The sequence below is a fragment of the Crocodylus siamensis genome, chromosome 2, assembly GCF_052110815.1.
Source record: "Crocodylus siamensis isolate JL-2025a chromosome 2, ASM5211081v1, whole genome shotgun sequence".
In the NCBI taxonomy this organism is placed as follows: Eukaryota; Metazoa; Chordata; order Crocodylia; family Crocodylidae; genus Crocodylus; species Crocodylus siamensis.
Window position 1 is genome coordinate 145,719,032 of NC_143396.1, and position 21,302 is coordinate 145,740,333.

Consider the following 21,302-nt stretch of genomic DNA (forward strand, 5'->3'; position numbering starts at 1 on the left):
TGCTGCCAAAAAATATGGGCTACCTACCAGCTTCTGCTCCGTATGTTCCAAACCAGGAACTGAGGCAGTGAAGAGGCTCTGGGGCAGAGATCTTGAGAGGGGCAGCAGGAGATGTACCTGGTGCATCTTCACTGCTCCATTTCTAGATTTGGAGTATGGGGAGCAAAATGAGTGTGGGGACTTATTTTTCAGCAGCAGCCTAAAGAACAGCACAGAACCTGTTTTGACATACTCTTAATCCCTGCCAAAATATAAAGGACAAAGGACAAGATCAGAATCTGTGAAGCAGATGCAGAAAGATTGCCACTGGCAGAAAGTGATCTCTCACCCCTCAGCACAGCATGGTGTAGCTAAACACCCAGGATGATATTTTCAAGAGTTCAATGACTTACTGAGGAAAAGACTCAATGAAAGTGAAATCATTCACATATTTTTCAGTTTTCTCATCCTGAGCCCATACAATTTAGAACAGCGGTTCTCAACCTTTTTAGACTCAAGGCACCTCTTGGAAAATGCCAGCTCTTAGCTTTCACTCATTTCTTGACTACAGACAAATAAAAGGGCAATTATTCTATTGCAAAGAACTCTGGAAAGACCACAAGTTAAAATGCTGTTTGACACTACTGATTCCTATTTGAAACCTCTGGGTTTATTTTGTGAATCCTACGCAGGTGTGAACCTAACAGTTGCATGGCACTCTTAAAAGGGCCCCAGTTGACAATTGCTGGTTTAGAATGATTTTACAGAGTAAAAAAAATACTGGGTTCTGCAACATAGCCCTTACAAATGTGAATATCCCCAAAATACCATATTTACTCGAATCCAAAATGAGTTCTTTCCCCCTCATTCAATATGGAGGAAAGAAGCCCCTGTCTTGAATCTGAGTACAAGCTGGGAGGCAGGCAGCTGCTGCAGCTCTGACTCCGGCTGGATGCACTGCTCTACTTGAGAACACCCTGGGACTGAAAAATAATTGGTATTGTATTCTGTAATCATCTTGCTTGTTTTGCTTACATTATTCTTATTTCCTATCACTCTGCATCAATAAAATTTGCTTATTATCAAATGAAAGAAGTCATGGTCAGTCTGATGGTTTGGATCCGCCTGGAACAATGTGTCAGGACTGGGTCATAAATCCAGCACCAACAATTGGTGACTCCACTAGTACCAGGTCCAGTGTCAACAACTGGGGACTCTGGGACCAGATCCACTGCCAACAGGTGAGGGGGACCTCCTTCTTGCCTCTGCTGCCATTATTCCCAAGGGAGGTCTTGGAAACTTTCCTTCAGCCTTACTGACTGCTCATGAAGACATAGAAATGTCCCAAGTTCTCAAAGGTGTGGGAAATGCTCTGCTATGAAAATCAGCTAAAGACAGGCCTGCAGGACAGTTGCAGAGAAGCTGCCAAAGCTATGCTCAGAGCTCACAGTGAAGGATTACCCTGGCTTTGCCAGAGCTCCAGAGCAGGTCCGTATGTTCCACCTATGACAAGGGCATCAGGACCCAAGGAGGGCAAAGGGAACAAGGTCAGCTTTCCCTCCCTGATTCTCCATAGCACAGTGCCTCTTGCTTCTGGGAGACAACTACAAGCTCTTGCACTGGCTTCAATGACTGACTTGGAGGATGCACTTAGTGCCAAAATCAACAGCTCCTCTGGCTTTGAATTATACCTGCATTAACAAGCCAGGGGAAGGGGATGTATATCAATTTGGGAGGGGAGAACAAGGGAGATGGCTTGCTGCATCAGGAACTTACAGTGAAGCAATGAGTGTGGTGCCTGAGCATCTAATCCCCAGCTGGCTGCTTCTTCCTCTCTGTATTTTTATTTCATGTTCCAAGTCAACTTAGCCAAATCAGTTCCAAATCCTGTCAATTCAGCCTATCAATGCTCCATGTGCTCCATACCCCAGGCTGGATATTTGCCGGTGATAGCACCAAATGGATCTGAACAATTGAACAGAACCGCAAGTATCTTCTTTGCCCAATTTTTCAGCCTGGGGCTTCAGATACTTCCAAAATGATGGCAGGCATCCTACATGCAGGCCAAAGCCTGGAGGTCCTGGGGTTCGGATGCTCCTGAGAGTCACCTGCCCTTAACCAACAAGCTAAAGGAGCAAGTAAATCAGCCACCTCCTTCATTGGCGCTGAAGTCTCAGACACTGTCTACCACATCTTCTCCTGGCTTTCTCCCTGTTCTTGTCATTTATTGTGAGTGCCATCTGGAGATAGAATTAAATAATGGAGTCTATATGCGGTCCTGTATTTAGAGGTGGGAAGAAGCATTATAAGAACCCTGAAGGGTCACTTACAGTGCTGGAGAACAGGTGTTAACAGCTACTAGGTTATATGATCTCTGCTTTTTTTTTTTTTCTCCTGGCCTTGAATAGCAGCAAAATAGAAAGAGAAGAGCAAATAGTAACAAGCCTACATACCTACGCTGGCCTGGGAGTTGGAGTCAGAGTTTCAGTAGCAAACCTGACCATCACCCACCCCGCACAGCTTCCACTTCCCCGTCTGTCACCCTCCCCTGCTTCTGCTACTTACCCTCTGTCAATGGCTCTAGCCCAGGGTATGCAGCACATGATCAATCTGGTCCCCACACATTTATACAGTGGTAGCACCAGCTTTAGCCCCAGCTGTGGGGTTGGGACCAGGACTGCCACCACTACAACCACTGCTGCTTGGCCAAGCAGAGGCCAGAGAGATCATGTGCTCTGTGCCTCAGGCTGGAGCAGGTCCAGAGCCAGAGCCATGACAAGGCAAGTGGTGGCTGGGGGATGGGCAAGTAGCAGGATAAGCCAAGTGGGAGGGGCAAGTGCAGTGGGGAACAGGTGGGAAGGGGGCAAGTGGAGGGGACAGGTGTTGGGGGGGCACAATCATGGAGGGACTTGTGGTGGGGGAAGGTATTGTGCAGGTGGGGTAGGCACTGAGCCATGCAGACATCAGGGGCCGGGAGCAGAAGGGGTAAAGGGCAAGAGTCAGGCAACTTGACTGCCCCATCACCTGCCCCCTTACTCCTGCCTGCCCCAAAACAGCAGTGGGGGGGATAAAATTAAGATGCCCTTCCAATACTTAGATTCTATACATGGAAATTATAACAAATTTGTAATGTTTTCATGTATAGAATCTAATTATGGGGTGGTCATCTTCAATTTGTAATCATCTTGAATTCGGGTAAATACTGGAAGCAATCCCATTTACATGGACAAAGACAGTAGAATTGGGCCTTTCTTAATTATTATTTAAAATCCCACTAGCATTGTGAGGTTCAGACAAAAGTTTTGAAATCTGATTGAGCTGTGTATAGTGTCATATAGTGTAAATGTGTATTTACTCAAATACAAGATGAGAATCTTTCCCCCACACACTTGTCATCTTGCATTTGAGTATTGGCCTGGGGTAGATGGTAGCTCAGCTCCTCCTTTGGCCCCAAGCTTGGAGCTTTGGCCCCTTTGCCACTTGCCCTAGGAATTGCTCATTTTATGGGAGTAGGGGCAAGGGACCAGGGGGAGAACAGGGGAGATTGCAATGTTGAAGACACCCTGAGTAAGGATGGGATCCAGACAGTGGGGAGGCAGGCTGCAGGGGGAGAGGAGGCTGTTGGGGAGACAGGCACAGGGGCAAGGGACAGGAGGTAGGCACAGACTTGGAGGAGCAGGCAGCAGGAGGGCACATGGCAGGGGGCAAGTGGCAGGAGGGGCAGGCATAGGGGAGGCACAGGGGTAGGGGGTTGGCCCCTTATCCCCTGCCTCAGTAGTTTGGGGGTGAGGGGTGAATATAAGATGGTCTTCCAATAATTTTATTCTACACATGGGAAATTATAACAAATTTATAATTTTCTATGTATAAGATCTAATTATTGGGAGGATTGTCTTAAATTTCAAAGTCATCTTGGATTCAGGTAAATACAGGGAGTGTTTATAAAAGTAATTTTTAGTTCTTATGTAACTAAGTATAAAAGAGTTTCTTTTTTTTAAAACAAAACTATAATTTTAAAAAAGTATTGTTTTCCTTTAATCTAGAGTTCTCTGCTTACTTTATCACAAATAAAAGTATTTTGAAAACTAGCCCAAATAAGAGCAATTTGCATGCCCTTTAAAATGTTCTTTCCTAAAGTTTACTAACCTGTTTTGAATACCACTGGCATCATTTTTTACTCCAGCGAAAATGGCTCCAATAATTATTCCCAGAACAGTTACTATACCTAGCTAAAAAATTCAAGCAAGAGTTCATGTTTTATTAGCAAGAGAAGTATATTTAAAGGCTGTAATTTTCATATTAAGATCTGTTACAGGTGAATAAAACTATTTTGTAATATATCACAAGTTACCTATTAATATAGCATTTTGTATAAGTTTACAAGGAAATCAAAATATGCTGTGAAACCTCATTTGTGCATTTTCTATAAAGGTTAATAGTAGCTATATAGATAACTACTATGTAATTCAACTGCAGCTTGAAACAAACATTTAAACTGGCAAAACAAGACGAATGAACAGATAATTTCCCTCCCAGTAAAATTATATTAATCATTAACCATTGCCTCAATAATCAACCTTTATACACTTTGTGCATGTACTTTCACAACATCTGATGAAGGGAGCTTCAGCCCATAAACGTTTGTGCGTGCTATATATTTATTTATTCATAAACCTACTTTGGTTACTCTACAAGGTACAAATCTACCCTGTCTCAATATCAACTATAAGATTAGAACAGAAATCAGGTCTGCAATGAAAACTTTGATAGCTCTAAAATAACTCAGTCTAATTCTAGAGACTAAGGAGTATACCAGAAAGGCAAGGAAGTGTGATACTTGGAGCAGCAGATGATACAGGAACGTAAACTAATAAATCTGAAAATGCCATATTTCCCTACATACTACATGCCTCAAAAATAAAACACACACCTTGGGAAGACTAATGAAGAAAAGAAGATTCTTCTAGATTTACAGATACATACAGCAGGATCAGAACCTAATCTTCAATACATTTATCCTCTCTTACCAAAAGTTGAAACAGCATCTGCTGCTGAAGACTGGGCATCCTGGGTAGATCTGGATTTTAAAAAGAACTAAAAACAGTCTGCAGGGCTGTGAAAGGCCAGAAGAGAGACCAAAAGTAATTCAACTGCAATTTTTTCAGCACAACTGCCAAACAAAGGACAGCTTAACTGGTGGACCATCACGACCATTAAAAAGACAGTAGGACATTAACATCTATTAAATGAAAAGCAATTAGCAAAAATTAAATAGATTAAAATGAGCCTCAGAGCCAACTGACTCCCTCAGTGCTGTCTGAATAGAAACACAACTGACGCTATTTTGGGCAGAAAATCAGCCTCCCTACACCTAAGGCACACATGCTAATTTTTAGAAGGCAAACTTTGGGGTAAAATATGCATGTGGTATATGTGTAAATATGGTATATGTTACTGAATAGCTCTCTTTGCTGCCATTAGAAACTTTCCACCAAGTATTCTAACAAGCCAAGAACATTTTTTTCTATCTTTAACATTTTTAAGAAAATAATTAAATACTTTTGTCTCAAAACCCACTCCTAAGACTGTTGGCTGTTTTTCCTTATAAGATTTTACACAGTGTGTAAAGTTTATTTGTATCTACTTGTGAATCTGTAGTTGCAGCAAATGTCAGAAGCTATGTTTCAGAAAAAAATAACAGAACAAAGTACAGGAAAAAGGTAACGCTAACCAGAAAGCAGGCCAGTCCCTTTAAGACTAGAACTTTCCATGCACAGCCTGCTGGCAGGGTAGGAGTTAAAAGCTGAGCCTTGCCGGCTAGTCAGGGAACCAGAAGGGAGGAGGCCAGAACTATAAAAACCGTGGGCTGAGCTGTTTTGGGCTTGGCGGCAGAAGGGGTGAACTCCTGATGACTCTCAGAGAACCTGCAGCAGTCCCACAAGAAGTAGCATAGCTGATGGTGGGAAGCAGAAACCCAGAGCCTTAGAAAAAATGTGAGCTGGCATACTGCCTTCCTTAATTTTATTTTTTGGTTATATCCCATGGACTTACTGTTTGTGTTTGACTGGTAGACTGGTGGTTTGTGATCGAGGCTGTAGGGGAGGAGGAGACCTCATTAGTGCAGTCATAAAAGGCCAAAGGGCCCAGTGCACTGGTGGGTGCAGCTGTATAGGGTCCCAGTGAAGCCAGGTCCCAGTAGGTGGATCTTAGCTAATAGCCCAAGTCATAAGAAAGGGCCCAAACTTGGGTTTCCCATGGCGGAAACTTACCCCACTTCAATCTGGCAGCACAGGAACCTGGACCGCAGCCGCAGCCATGTGAGCCGGCATTACACCAGCTGTTTAATCAGCTGTTCCCCAGTATGGCCGCCAGGCAGAAGTTTAAAAGCCCTGGCGGTCCCTGTGGTGAGGGGGAGCCGGAGGAAGAGGGAGGAGGCAAGCAGCACCCCAGAAGCGCTGAGGCTCCCAGAGCAAGGAGGAGCAGCACAGCCGGAGCAGCACCAGCGAGCAGGGCAGAGGAAATCTTTGATCCCCCTGCCAGAAGGAGGCCACGGGGAGCATTTAGTCCCCCTGTAGGAGACAGAGCAAGGGAAGCACTGCAGCTCCCTGTGGCAGACAGACCAAGGGAAGCATCTGAGCTCTCTCCAGGAGGCAGAGAAGGAGCAACATTTGAGCCCCCTGAAGGAGACTGGGAAAAAGAAGGCGGCTCCATGTTCCTCCTCTCCCCAGGAGAATATTTCCTCTAACTTATAACAAAAATAGGAAGAAAGAGGGGGGGGAAAAAAAAAGGAAAATCAAAGACCTAGAGAAAGAAGGTGAGACATCAAGGTCAGAAGTACCTGAGTCAACTGAGCCCCACTTGGACATGGGAAGCCCCATCTGAAGCAAGCGGTGAGCAAGCCCCGTGGGTTCAAAACAACCGTCACACCATCACCGATCCGGCTGGCGAGTGGACGGGGTGTAGGGGAGGCAGAGCCCCATGGAACTTCACGACGAGTGACCGTGAGTACCACTATTGTTGGGGATCCCTTCCAAAAAGATCTCCACTGAACCCCCTCTCTTGGTACCTTAACATCAAAGTTGTGGCAAGCGAGTTGAGGGGAGAGGCTACATACCTGACAGGCCATGCTACCCATAAGGCCCCAGAGATCACAGTTACCATTTAGTTTGACCGACATGTGTACACTGCAGAATATCTCACAGTAACTCCTGCATCAAGCCCAATAATTTGCAATTAAACTCCAGCATATTTTATAGAAAGACAACCAATCTTGAGGTAAAAATTCCACTATGTCTTTGGTTATCCGTTCCCCTGGTTAATTATCTTCATTGTAAAGAAAATGCAACCAGAACAACCCCTGCATTTTATTTCCAGGTTGTCAGATTCAAGCTTTAGTCACTCTGCCTTTGTCTACCATAGGTCTGTCCAACTTCTAAGCACTCAGGGGCCATACATGCCATGGGCTGCACCAGTGTAAGCCACTTTTCTCCCTGGTTGCAAGCTGCATAGTTACCCTCTTTCTGTATTCCATGCGTGGGCATCCTGGACCCACCCTCAGCTCTACAACCAAGGCTTCCCTGTTGTACTGCGTCGTGCAAGTCTAGGGCCACAGGCTCCCCCAGTACCAGGGCCGGCCAATCCTTTCCTGCAAAACCTGTGGCTCCAGAGGGCCCCACAGCTAAGGAGCCCCCTTCATCCAGCTGCTTGCCACCCCTACCCCCCACTGGTTTGGGGCAGAGGGCCCCAAAACTATTTCCTGCAGGAGGCCCCAAAAAATTGTGGGCCAGCCCTGCCCAGTACTATGGACTATGCTGTCCCGCATTGTTCACAGAGGCAGAGGCAGCAAGCAGAAGATGGAGGAGGGAGGGAGAGCCCAGAACTCCATACTGCTGCTGCAACAGTATCGGAGGGGTGACCACCAGGGGGGAACCTGGGGACTACAAATTAATGCCTCAGAGGCCACATGTAGCCCACAAGCTGCCAATTGGACAGACCTAGGTCTACTAAATTTATAAGGCTTCCAGGATAAGATGCTTCTCTCTGGATGGGTGCCCATGGGCTAATTTGAATATATTGATCTAAGATTCTCAGCTGGAAGGACTGTTTACCCCTTGACTCATTCTTGGGTCTCTTTTCTGAATCCTGATAAATATTATCACCTTTTTTAAAGTGTAGGAACCAAAATGGGTTATAATTTTTTCACCACTGGATTCACCAGTTCTATTTTCAGGTACAATGTGTTTTCCCTATTCTACTCTGTATTCCCCTTTTTGCCACAGAAACTAAATGAAAGATCATGTTTAGCTAATTATCTACCAAGATCCCTGAATACAGTTCAGAGGCTTTACCAGTTCTCCATCTTGTAAGTATGATTAACATTCTTTTGCTCCTAGATCGTGCATTAGTTGGCATTAAAACACACGTTGTTAAATGATATCTGATGCAAATAATTACCCATCCTCTTCACCATTCAGTACTCCACCCATCTTTTTGTCCTGTGCAAATACTATCAAGCATGTTTAAGGTCATTAATAAAAAATTGGAATAGAGTTGGGTCAAGAACTGATCCCTACTTAATTCAATTAAAAAAGGATGGCACACTGTTAATGTTGCTGTTATAATATATTAGTTGATTTTAATTGATTTAGTACATGCTATAATGATTTTACAGTGATTATTTTTAACTGTAATATGTGGATCCAATTCCAACATCCTATGGAAGTCTAAGTACCTTGTATCAATCTAATAGTTTTTATCACATAAAACCTGTAACTTTATCAAAGACTGATATGCAGTGGACTCAATGAAAAGTATTTTCCATATAAACATGTTAATTATAATTTTATCCTGTAGTTCTTTATTGCTTTGACAAGAGGACTTTTCAGTCAGTTCCTGCAATGCTTGTTAAACCTTTCTTCCCAGAAGTCACTTGTTTTCAAAGCTGTGTTAGGACAGCTCCTCTAGAAATATTTATGAAAACAAGTTGTGTTTTTTTCATATTCTTATTGTTCATATTATTTTGAAAGATCCTTGGTGTTTGTTTAAATGTGTAGCTGATGTTCTAAAAAATGTTAGCAAGATGATTGAAAGGCCATAATTCAGTAAATTAACCACAAAACATGCCTATCTGAGGAAACTATAATAAGAACTTCAGATTGCAAAGACTTGGTTATACAACAGCAAAACTAGCATCTTTTCCCTTCAACTGGTTGCTCTGCTGCAGAAAAACACTAGTGGTAAAAAAACAATTAATTTAATACAAACTGATGTGAGACTATGTCCCACATTTTATACAAAAATAAATCTTCACAGCTTATTTACTAATGAGGTCTCTGAATCATCCCAGTTCAAATAAATATAGTAATAAATAATAATGCATATTTAATAACTACACCAATGACCTTTAATTAATTAGACAAAGCTTAATAAAGAAAACAGACATTTTTGCTGAAATATAGAGACTGATTTTCTCTCTGGCTGTGTACACACATTCACATAATCCTTTCAGGTTTGTTCTCTTGGTGGAGAAACTTACCCAGAGCCACATGTACAGTCATTCAAACGCTGAGGCCCTGAAGAGCAGACAGGTTACAGTGCTGACACTGTGTAGCCAGATGGGGGCCCTGTGCACACATCTCAGCATGCTCTGCAGGCTCACTTAGTCTGCCTGGCAACAGATGGCAGCAGTGCAAAAAGCAGTCCCGACTGACTGAACCAAACTGTGCATGTTTAACCTGTGTTTTCCTGTAGCACAATATGGATATTCTGAAGGGAACATGTTCTGCTCCTTGCTGGAGCAGCAAAGTCCAGCAAGAGACACAGTCTCTCTGGGTGGGGAGAGACAATGCTGGAGGACTATGTTCTTTTCTGAGAAGCACAGCATGTACAGATATTCACTGTCCCAGAATAAATTCTCCTAGGAGTGATTTAACCAGTTGTTACCCAGGTTATTTTTCTCCTGGAGCAGCCATTTTTACTCTGGGAGAAAAAGCTTGAACATCTGTAAATTTGTGATTTCTCCTGGAAGAGTAGCGACTCTTCCACGACAAACTGAATATTTCTACAAGGCCTCCGGTGAAGCAGAAAAGAAATTTGTTTTTAAAGCTATAATGAGTACATATTTCCCATAGTAGATACAAATTGCTATTAAAATTATTTTTGAAATTAGATTTTTCAATTTTTTTCCAAGTCTAAAAATAGATTCAGTGTTGGATTTAAGAGAAAACTTCAACCATATTAATAATTTAATATAATAATTAAAAGTCTTTTAAAGCTTTCTAGATTGCAGCTCAATTGTAAATATTAAGCAAACCAAAACACACCTTTTTCCTACAGATAAAAACATATCAATAGGTTTAGTGATATAATCAAGATGCTTAAAATCTGTAGATCAACAGTTTTTAAGAATAAGAACAAGTGATGAAAATCTCAGCAAGAATTATGGTATCAGGCAGTTCAGTCATATTTAAGCATGTGGGATGCAAGAGTCTTTCCACTATAAAGCACTTGATCCATGGTACTGTATTGCTAAGAACCTGCTGAAAGGATCAAATGTCAGGGATAATTCAGCCACTAAGCCAATTGTAGTGGGAAAAAAGGATCAAATCAAGACCAATTGAAGCAGATTAGTAAAAAGGACTTCATTAATTATGTACCACTTACAGAATGAAAATCCATTCTTAATGATGTTTGGGAGAAAGGCTTGTGAGAAAAAAGTCAGGACCGTTAACCCTGGAGCATTATAAAGCTCTAGAAAGTATAATTCTTGTCACAAGGTCAAGCTTTTACAAAGCAATTATTAAGGATATCCATAATATCAGCATACAGACACACACACACACACATACACACACAGATCTTCAGAATAGATTTTGCCTATAGTAATCATTTTGTCTATTTGAAAAGTCTTGCATATTTTTTTTAAATTGCCTCCAAATACTTTGATAGTGCCATTTAAGCACAGGTCAGAGTAGGGAACGATGAGATGTTCCAGTTCTTTGGGTACAGACAGACATAACACTTAAACCATTTTAAGAATGCCACTGATTGAGAACTAGTTAACAACTGTACCTGAATAGAAGTGTCTGCACATGTTCTGCTAAGGGTTCTAAGTAGAACCCACATCTTTTAGGGACAGCACTGCTGCTGAAAGCCAACCCAGACCATCAAGATGTCCAGGAAAGAGTGGAAGGGTTGCCAAGGCCTGGGGGGGCCCTATGGCCCCCTGCCTGTGGTTCTCAAGGGGTTATATGCTACTGAGAACCTCCAAGATCTCAATGGCTGTTCAACCCCTGACTTGAAAACCAAGCTGTCAATTTCACCTTCCTGCTAGAAACCCTGAACTTCAGGCTCATTTGTGTTAAGAGGAGCAGAGGAGTTGCCAGCTTCTGGGGGGCAGGGGTTGGAGCTGTGTGGCTTGCCTCAGTATCCGGTAACTCTTCTACTCGTGGTGCTCACCCCAGATGAGCCTGGCACCTGAGTGCAGGGTCTCTAGCAGGGAAGTGAAACTGAGAGCATGTCTTTCAAGGTAGGGTTTGAAAAGCTACAGAGATTTTAAGGGGGGTCCAGAGTACAGAGACCCTCATCACCTGGCCAGGGCAGATCCAGAGGGGGTGCAGTGACATACTGCTGAGCACAAAGGGGAAGGGAGAGGTGGCAAGAGTGGGGATGGCAAATGAGGGGGCAGGACTCTTACTTGACCTGGGGACTGAGCCAGTTCCCAGAAGATTGGCTCAAAATAGTACTTGATTTTCCTGGTGTGCTTTTGAAAAGTTTCAGGAAGATTAAGCTAGTCTTAAATGGCCTGCACCTCCTGACTCTGCGGGCTTTAAGTGCATTTAGAATATCTGAGCATTATATCTGTCCACAATCAAAGAATTCTGATAGAACATGTCTTTTTGCTCTAGGGCAGGGGTGGGCAAAATAGGGCCTGCAGGCCACATCCAGCCCATGAGGCCATTCTATTCAGCCCGCAGGGCCCCTAAAAAATTTAGAAAATCAATATTTATCTGCCCTTGTTTCCTCTGTGACAGGAAAATGATAGGAACCAAGGGCAGCAGGACCCAGGGGAAGCCTGGTGGGCTCCCACAATAGCAGGGCCTGCCCAGCCCTGCCCCCCAGCCAGAAGACCCAGCAGAGGCTTATGGCCTGGGACCACATGACTGCCCCATGCTGGAACCTCAGGTAAGGGACAGGGAGGAGGGCAGGGGAGGACCCCAGGCAAGGAAGGAGCCCGGGGAAAAGTGGCCCAGGGAAAGGCTGAGCATGAGGAAAAGCGGCCCCTTGCCCACCCTGTGCCTGGTGCCCTGCACTGCAGCCACTCGCAGCATGCCTGGGGCTGCCTGTGCCTGCTCAGAGCAGCCCCACATGGGCTGCGAGCGGCTGCAATAGGGAGCGCTGGCCACAGGGCAGGAGAGGGGCCGCTTTTCCCCAGGCTCAGCTTTTCCCTGGGCTCCTTTCCTGCTCCTTCCCAGCACGGAGGAAAGTGGCCCTTCCCCCCACCCCAGCTGGCGCTCTCTGCTGCAGCCACTCACAGCCCACGCAGGGCTGTCCTGAGCAGGCACAGGCAGTGCCAGGTGGGGTTTAAGTGGCTGCAGTGCGAGGCGCCGTGCATGGGGCCGGTTTTCCCACCCCATGCTCAGCACCAGCTTGTAGCTCAGACCAGCTGCTAGCCTGGGCCCCATGCCAGCTCCAGACTTGCCCATTGGGGCTGTGCATAGCAACAGCAGCTGTGGCCCCCCTGCTTGCTGCACCAGGCAGTGTTTGCCCCTGCCGCCTCTGGGCTGCTCAGCAAGCTCTGAACAGGCAGTGGCAACAAACGCTGCCTGGCAGAGCAAGCAGATGGGCTGCAGCTGCTGCCGCCGCGTGCGGCCCTAATGAGTGAGCCCAGAGCCAGCACAGGGCCCAGGCTAGCAGCGGGGTGGGTTACAAGCTGGTGCTAAGCACAGGGAAAAGCAGCCCCTCACCCACCCCGTGGCCGGCACCCCATGCTGTAGCTGCTTGCAGCCTGCATGGGGCTGCCTGTGCCTGTTCAGGACAACCCCATGTGGGCTGAAAGTGGCTGCAGCAGGGAGTGCTGGCCATCGGGTGGGCGAGGGGCTGATCTTCCCCACGTTCAGCACCAGCTTGTTCCCTGCCAGTGAGCAGCAGGTCAGGGCTGTGCACTACCCCGTGCCTGTACTCTGGGGCCAAGGGGCACTGGGAGTGAGTAGGTGCGGGAGCCAGCGGGAGCACAAAGCCTGCACCAGTGTCCCAGGGCCACTGCTGGCAGGGCCCAGAGCCAGGTGGCAGGAGTGCAGGGTCCCAGCTGGCAGGGGCTCTGTGGAGCCAAGCCAGCTCCCCCCTCTCCTTGGTGGTGCAGCCCAGCCCAGCTCCACAGACCCCTGCAAGTCTGTGCCCTTCTTTGGGCCCCGCATCCCACTTCCTATCTGCCTCTCCTCTCTCCCCTTTACAACAGGGTGCATGAAACTGCAATCAGAACAAAAAGGGAAGAATCCCTGTAGTCTCCTTGTTATGGAGCCTATGATTTTGTTGATCATAAAAAGGGAGGAAGAAGGGGAAGTGAAGAAAGGCTTCAAGTACCCTCCTCTTCTCACAGCACACCTGTTTATGGGAGTAGCTGGATCTGGCTGAAGTAACAGTAAAACATATCACTGGATGCCATCACTGGATGTCCTAAATCTACCAATTTAATGTAGTGTATACATTGTACCATTTGCTGCTCCAGAACTACATGTGCTATGTAAAGATTAGATAAAAAGAAAAATGTATAATTTTCATTCTAAACCTATAATACGATGGACAAATGTAAATAAAACTGATGTTTTATTATCGCTATCTTTAATTACTTGTCATATCTACACTACGATAAATCTAGAGAGGTATCACAAACGTAGAGTAATAATTTAAGGTCCAGACTATGACACCCTCACTACTTTAACATGAGTATTCCCATTTAAATCAATGGGACTAATTGCAAAGATTAAGATAAAAACCACATTTATAAATGTAGGATGTGCTAACCTAAAGAATCAATCTTATTTTCACTAAGGCTACTGGGAATTTTGCCTGTGTACACACTATAGGTTTTCATCTAATTTGTTTCTGAGATCACAATTTTTAAAATAAATCTATTATCATACATATAGCATTCTGACCTTATTGCATAGTGAAATTATGTAGTTATGTTGGATTCTGTAGGAGAAAATATTTTTCTATCCCAGGTACTGGTAATTAGCATGAGTGACAAGAGCGGTTTTAAAAAGCATAAATGAGTTATGGGGTTCTTTGTAAATATGACCTATGTAAGGACTTCTACATTTAAAAGTGTCTATTCAAAGGCTAAGCAGTTGGATTTTATTTTACTGTCTAATTTTTAGAAACAAGCATTTCATACTTCAACTCAAATAATGTAAATGTAACTCAAGTAAAGCTCAACTCCAGTAAGGTAAATACTTAAGTAAAATGACAATATATATTTATGAATATTCTCATTCTAATGATTCACGACAGTTACCTGGGCTGTGGAGTTTTGTGGATTTCCTATCAAGTTTTTAAATGTACGTCTGGACACCCACTTGAGCTGGTGAAAGAAGGAAGTGCTGTATGTGATTTTTTTAAAATCTGAACTGATCATTTTATGCTCCAAAGGCAGTTTCTCTAATTCAGCTTTTGTTTCTTTGTAGTAAGAGGAACTGGAATACAGATCTGCTAATGCCCTTGCAATAGTGTCATCACCACTGACCTCTTCATAGGTCTCTTCAGCTTCAAAAGAAAAATGTAGTTGCAGTAAGGATATAAAAGGTTTGTGGCAGTTTGTGTACTTGGAAGGGTCTCCTCCCCTATTGTCTCAATAATGCTACACATCATCTCCTAAATGTTACTTAACAAACAAAAAAATAGAAATGACATTAAATTACTGTCCTGAATCCAAACATAGTGAACTTCAGGACAATACAGATCAGAATTCAAACCTCAAACCTTGTATCTATGTCTACACTGGGCTCAAGGAACACCTCAAGTTTGGAAAAGTTCCAGCATAGATCCAAATTCAAAATCAGATCAGATCAGATCTACATCTACAAACATCAAACAAGGTTGAAAATGTAAAATGAAGCAAGCAAGATGAAATGAGTTTCTTGATAGTGTAACAAGACAGTGTATGGTAGAACATGCACATGTCATGAACCAGAATCTATGTCATTATATCTGTTGAAACTAGGCTTTTGGGAATGTTGAGAATTGTGCTCAGGGGTTTATCATTTTTCTCTTTCACTTCTCTAGGACTCTGTCCACAAAAGGAATCATCAATATCATAATTCAGTCCAGGTGCAGTTCCATCAGGTAGTGCAATGTTGGAAGTGCAGCCAGGAGTCAGTATTCTTAACACCATGATATAAAGCTCTTCTCAAAGTAATGTTAGATGACTGTGGTAAAACACCTAAGCCTTGTTAACACAACAGCTTCTCTGATTGCTGTTACCAATGGAGTTGCACTGATAAGGAATCAAAAGTTCAATTTTTACTAATATAGATGTGGCCTCTCTGTTAAATGTCTAATGCAGTGATTCTCAACCAGGGTGCTACACAATGTTAGAATGTTAGCACTGTTAGGCATGCAAATATGAGTCACAAGATAAACTCAGAGATTGCCAACAAAAATTCATACTACAGTATTAAAAACATTCTGACCTACTGTGATCTTTTGAGTTGTTTACAACAGAAGTAGTGCTTAATTCTTGTTTGTAGTAAAAAAGTAGAGTAAAAACTAAGAGTTATCGTTTTCTCTTTATGCTTCCATAAGGAGTTTGCATTTTTTACCCCGCTCTTAACTGTATCCACAAGTAACTTTGAATGCAAGATAGGAAACAGTGCTTACGAAATCTGAAGTATAATTATTTTAACGATGATTGTCTCAGCTCTTAATGTGTTGTAACTTCTCACTTATTTGCACATTCTGGAATCATTTCAAAATTGCTAAAATCCATATTTTCAATTATCTGGGTGGTAAAAAATATATTTTTCAACATGTTGCTGCGTTTTTGGTTGTAGCCATCTTAGTCCAAGGCCATATAGGCAGGCAAGGTTCTTTGTGTAGATGTGATATCACAACTCAAGTTAGTCTAATAAAAGATATCACATCTACACAAAGAACCTTGCTTGCCTATTTTTCAAGACATTTTTCACAAATGCAAAATTCTCCTTTTCCCCATAAGGAAAATAATCATACCTGACCAACTGGGCATATTGGTAAAGTCTGCTCTCCTCACTGTTACAGCAGTTGAGTCTCCATTAATAATATCCAGGATAAAATCAGCAGGATTGTTGTATGGCTCACACTCATAACCTACAAACAAATAATATCAAGTCCACAGAAAGTCATTCAGTAGATCATAAAAATGTGTTGTATAGACAAGGAGCAAAATTAGGAAAATGACCTTGAAAGGAAAACAGTTAGATATCTCCTCGATATTTAAACCTGTTATCTAATAAGGTGAGCACAAATGAAGCCAAAAGTTAAGTGGGCCAGAACTTTACACTTCAGAATCAGATCTAAATTTCATGAATGCTTGGCTCCAGAATTGTGGTTCATTCGGTTGTAGAGATATAGGGATCAGTCACAACATTCAAATCTGAATTTGGATACTATGATCCCTATGCTTTTAAAATTCTGTCCAAAGCAGGGGCTTGAATGAGATACTGAGTTGTCTGAAACACTTTTCAGCCAAAACAGAGTAATGAAACAGAAGCATGTGAGGGACTTAGTCACTGTTTATTTACCAGGTGTTGACTTCATTAACAAAAGGGGTGGCCATAATTTATGAATGAAATTCAATACCTGAGAATACTGCTGAATCCCTGACCCTCCAAATCCTCAGGAAGAACTAGTAATCTGAAGTGCCTTTGGCCATCTGTATTTTGTTCAATGTTTGGGATCATTTCTATTTTGTGAACCTTACAACAATTCTCTATGCCTTTTTTACTTCCATATTGGATTATTAAAGGGGGGTTCCCATAAGGCTACCTGTAAAGTCTGTTTAAGGTATAGACAGATGTAAGAATTATACTGATTACTGAATTATATTGGTATGTGCCATTACAATGCAACTGTTACAAATTAATCTTCCTGTAACAAAACAAATGTATTGTCAATTTAAATATTTTATCAAGATTAAAATTACAGCCATTCAGCTCATTTGTATTGCAGATGTGACAGTTACCTCATAACAGCTGAGGCATGCTTCTGGGCAGCACCTCCCCGCCCCTTCTTTTAAACTGATAAAAAGTTAGGCCTGCCTATGGTGTAGAAACTAAAATGGGTTCTGAATGTAGCCTCCCACTACCTATTAGCGTAGATGCTCAGGGGCAGATCCAGAGGGGGTGCAGCAGGACAGCTGTACCCTTTCCCTTTCCTTTTGGACTAGACCGTACCACAGGAGCCTCCTAGGATTTTTTAAAGTAACTCAAGCAGATGAAAATTCTCTCTCCCTTCCCCGCTCAAAGGCATGTCCCCTCCCTGCCCCTTCCCCCAACCTCATTGTTCAGAGGCAGGAAAACACTAGAGCCATTCTTGCCCGCCGCACAGAGGCTTGGCTCAGCTGGGGATGGGGACTGTGGCAGCACACCTGCTCTGGGACTGGGCAGGGTAGAGAGAACTACTCTCCAGCCACCCTGTTGTCACTGCCTCTTCCTCAGCTGAGCCCAGCCTGCACTAAACCTGGGTGGCTCTGGAGCTTCCCCACCCTGCAAATGGTGGAGAAATCCACAGCAGCAGACAGGGGGCAGGAGGAAGAAAAAGAGGGGAGAAAGCATGCCTCTGAGCAGGAAGGGGAAGGGGGATTTTCACCCATGTTAGGAACTGAGTGGAGGAGACTGGGAGCAGGGGGTGCAACCACCACTGCAGTATGGGTTATTGCTCCTGCACCCTCCTTTGGGAAATCCTAGATCCACCCCTGTAGGTGGTAGGGAAAGTCTGAACAGAATTGCCATTTCTTGGTGCAATTCAAGGTATGAATATTAATCTGTCAAGATTCATACCTACAAGATCGTGCCTAGTGCATTTTTGTCTATTTCATTTTTAACAGCTAATGTGCTCTTGCTGAAAAGTCCTTATCATATGCAAAAATATGGGATATGGAAGCATGTTTTTCCTTGTGCAGAGAACCAATGACTATGGAACCTGCCTATCCAATTGATTTGGCACAACCTACAGGGAAAAATGTATGTATAATTTTAAACATGTTCACACCATGGCTACAATATCTGAATCGGAAAGTATGGGTAGGAAATATTTATTTAAATATTTAAAAGTGTTATTTCTTAATAGTGTTCCATATGATAGACCCTTTTGGTGCAAACTCTATGGGAAAATAATTAGCTATTACGGCACATGACCACTCTGTTCTTGGAATATACATTTTATACTATAGTCTACAATTTCAAGAATCATTGCCTACGTAAACTATGTATCCTTTTCATTTCTTTAATAACCAAATGATTTTAAAAAAATAAGTTTTGTTTCCTTATTTATGCGAAACATAATGTGCTGGAAGTCTTAAGCATGATTCTTCTCAGTGCCCAACATTGTGACTAAAGCTACCTATGAAAGCTTACCAATAGATTTGAAATACTGCATAGCTGTCTGAGCAGGGCCATGATATAACAGCCTTCCTGAAGCTAGTAATGTCAAGGTGTCAAACAATTTGAATATGGAATACCGGGGCTGATGGATGGAAAAGACTATTGTTTTCCCTCGTCTTGCCATCCTAAATGCAACAGAAGAAATAGAAGAAACATATTAAACCCTTCTAGTTTTTCTTTTCACCTTTACATTTATTTCTGCTATCAATGGCCAATAGTAATCATACCCATGACTATGAAGAGGTACAAGTACATTGGGGTAAACCACTGAGGTCCAGTCCCAATTTTTACTTAATTCCTATGTGAGGAAATAGACTTCAGCAGAAAATTGCTTAAGTGAAAATAGAATAAAACAAGGAGTAAACATCTTAGAATTTGGCTCAATGCCTATGTTATTTTCTTATAATGAAGCATTCTCAGGATGTACAATTAAAGTTGCATTATCCTGCTATTGATTTGAGACCTGAAAGGAGGTAAAAATTTAGACAATTTCCAAGAAGAAATAACAAAAGGCAGCACTTGGCTTCAATTTATATTAATATAAAATAGATCTAACATCACAGGGTAAAAAAATATATATTTTTTAAAAACTTTGATGGAGCAAAAATGTAATTAAAAGGGGTAAATTCTAAGCCCTTGCTAGGCATGACAAAAAGAAATATGGGCATGATCAGATTTTGTTCAGACTGTAATTTCCCAAGCCTACAGGACAAAGTAATCCTTGTTATTACTAAAGTGTAGCCTGAGATAACTTACAGTGACTTTCCTTCATGAGGTACAGCATGTCCTCCAAATCAAAAACATGTGCAGGGCAGATAACAGAGGGTGTAATGTTCATATTACATTTTTTTCCCTTAGGCAGAACCTTCAAAATGATTTTCTTGTTTGCCCAGAAAACCCTGTCAATTGTGCATTGAAAGCTGTGGGACAGAAGATAGAGCCTGATCCCCTAAAAGCAGATTTAGAAGGAAAGTGCACAAACCTGCAGTTGCCTTTTCTTTAAATAGGGATAAACCAAGGATAAACCAAGGAGACTGTTAAAGGCTGTGTACATGTAATTTAATGTTATAATTGCAAGTGAGGAGTATATATATCTCTATCCAAAAGGATGCTCCATTCCTAGTGATTCTATTACAGTCACCTTTTCAAGAGCAACAAGACAGCATTGGCAGTGCTGGCATCCAGTCCTGTTGTTGGCTCATCTAAGAACAAGACTGCAGGGTCAGTAATAAGTTCCATGCCAATATTGGTCCTTTTTCTTTCTCCCCCTGAGACGCCACGAATTATACTGGTGCCAACCTAGTGCAAATAGAGTATCATGTCCTAAGAATAAGGTTTCTTTGTAAATAATTTTGTTAAATATGTCAAAATGCAGAAAAATATTAGTACTTCAGGTGTTAGATCAGATATTAAAATGTAAATGAAACATAAAACATTTACATGGTTTATCTTAAAACCCATCAAAATAATATTTAGCACACTCCAACAGACTCAATTAATCAAATCTACTTGAACATGCTGTAATTACAGGGCGTCGGAGCAGACATCCTGCACATCTACAGGCATCCTAAGAGACTGACTGGTTGAAAAAGGAATAAGCTTTCCTAGGCAACAACATACTTCATCAGATGCTAAAGAAGGAATGAAGGAAACAGTTGCTGTGGATATGCCATGTTTAGGGTTTGGTAAAGTGAATCTTTTATGGAAAAGTCAAGGGCAAAAGAATCAAATTTAAAAAGCAACATGAATCACATGAATGGAAGGAAGAGAGTCCAGAGCATAAAAAGCTGTGGACACACAAGAAGTGCAAAAATGACAGGCATGACTAGGATCATACCAAGTAGGGCTTAAAGGTACCTCATGAGATCATCTAGTCCAGGTCCCTGCTCAAGGCACAATTATCCTTCATTAAACCATCAAGGCCAACCTGCTCTTGAAAATTTCCATGGATGATAATTCTACATCTTCTCTAGGTAGCCTGTTCCAAAGCTTTATCACCCTCATAATCAGACACTTCCACCAACTTTCCAGCCTAACTTTTCTCTACTGTAGTTTGGGTCTATTGCTCCTAGTCCTGTCCCCTACAAACCACAGTCTATTTCCATCATCTCTATAATCATCCTTCAGGTATTTGAAGACTGTTGTCAGCTGGATACAGTACTCCTGATGAGGCCTCATCAGTGCTGAACAGAGTGGAAGAATCACTTCTCTTGATTTTTAAGTGATGCTCTTGTTAATACAAGCCAGTATGCTGCTGGCTTTTTTTACAATAAGAGCACACTATTGACTCATATTTAGCTTATGGTCCACTGTAACTCCCAGGTCCTTCTCTGTAGCACTAAGTTTAGCCAGACGATCCCCAATCTGTATTTGTGCATGCAATTATTCCATCCCAAGTGCAGGATTTGCACTTGCCCTTGTTTCATCTGGTTGAATGCAGACCATTTTTCCAGTCAATCCAAGTCATTCTGGATCTTCCTTCAAAGTACCTTCAACCCAACTTTGTGTCATCTGTAAACTTGCTAAATCTGCATTCAGTCCCATCATCCAAATCATTAATGAAGATATTAAACAATACCTGACCCAGGACAAACCATACTTGACCCTGGCGAACCCCACTTTGATACCTCTTCCCAACTAGACAGTGAACTATTGATGACTACTCTTTGAGCATGATAATTCAAC

The 21,302-nt window shown here is 42.6% G+C and overlaps 1 protein-coding gene across 1 annotated transcript in view; it reads right to left on the bottom strand.

Moving 5' to 3' along the window:
* The window catches only part of LOC149870887 (broad substrate specificity ATP-binding cassette transporter ABCG2-like), a 41,900-nt gene that overhangs the window by 14,609 nt on the left and 5,989 nt on the right, over positions 1-21,302 (bottom strand). The window contains exons 5-9 of the mRNA XM_090037049.1: positions 19,759-19,916; positions 18,591-18,742; positions 16,207-16,323; positions 14,495-14,742; positions 4,126-4,208 (exon numbers count right to left, since the gene is read on the bottom strand). Of these exons, the coding sequence (XP_089893175.1) occupies positions 4,126-4,208; positions 14,495-14,742; positions 16,207-16,323; positions 18,591-18,742; positions 19,759-19,916 (758 nt within the window). The remainder of the gene's footprint in view (positions 1-4,125; positions 4,209-14,494; positions 14,743-16,206; positions 16,324-18,590; positions 18,743-19,758; positions 19,917-21,302) is intronic.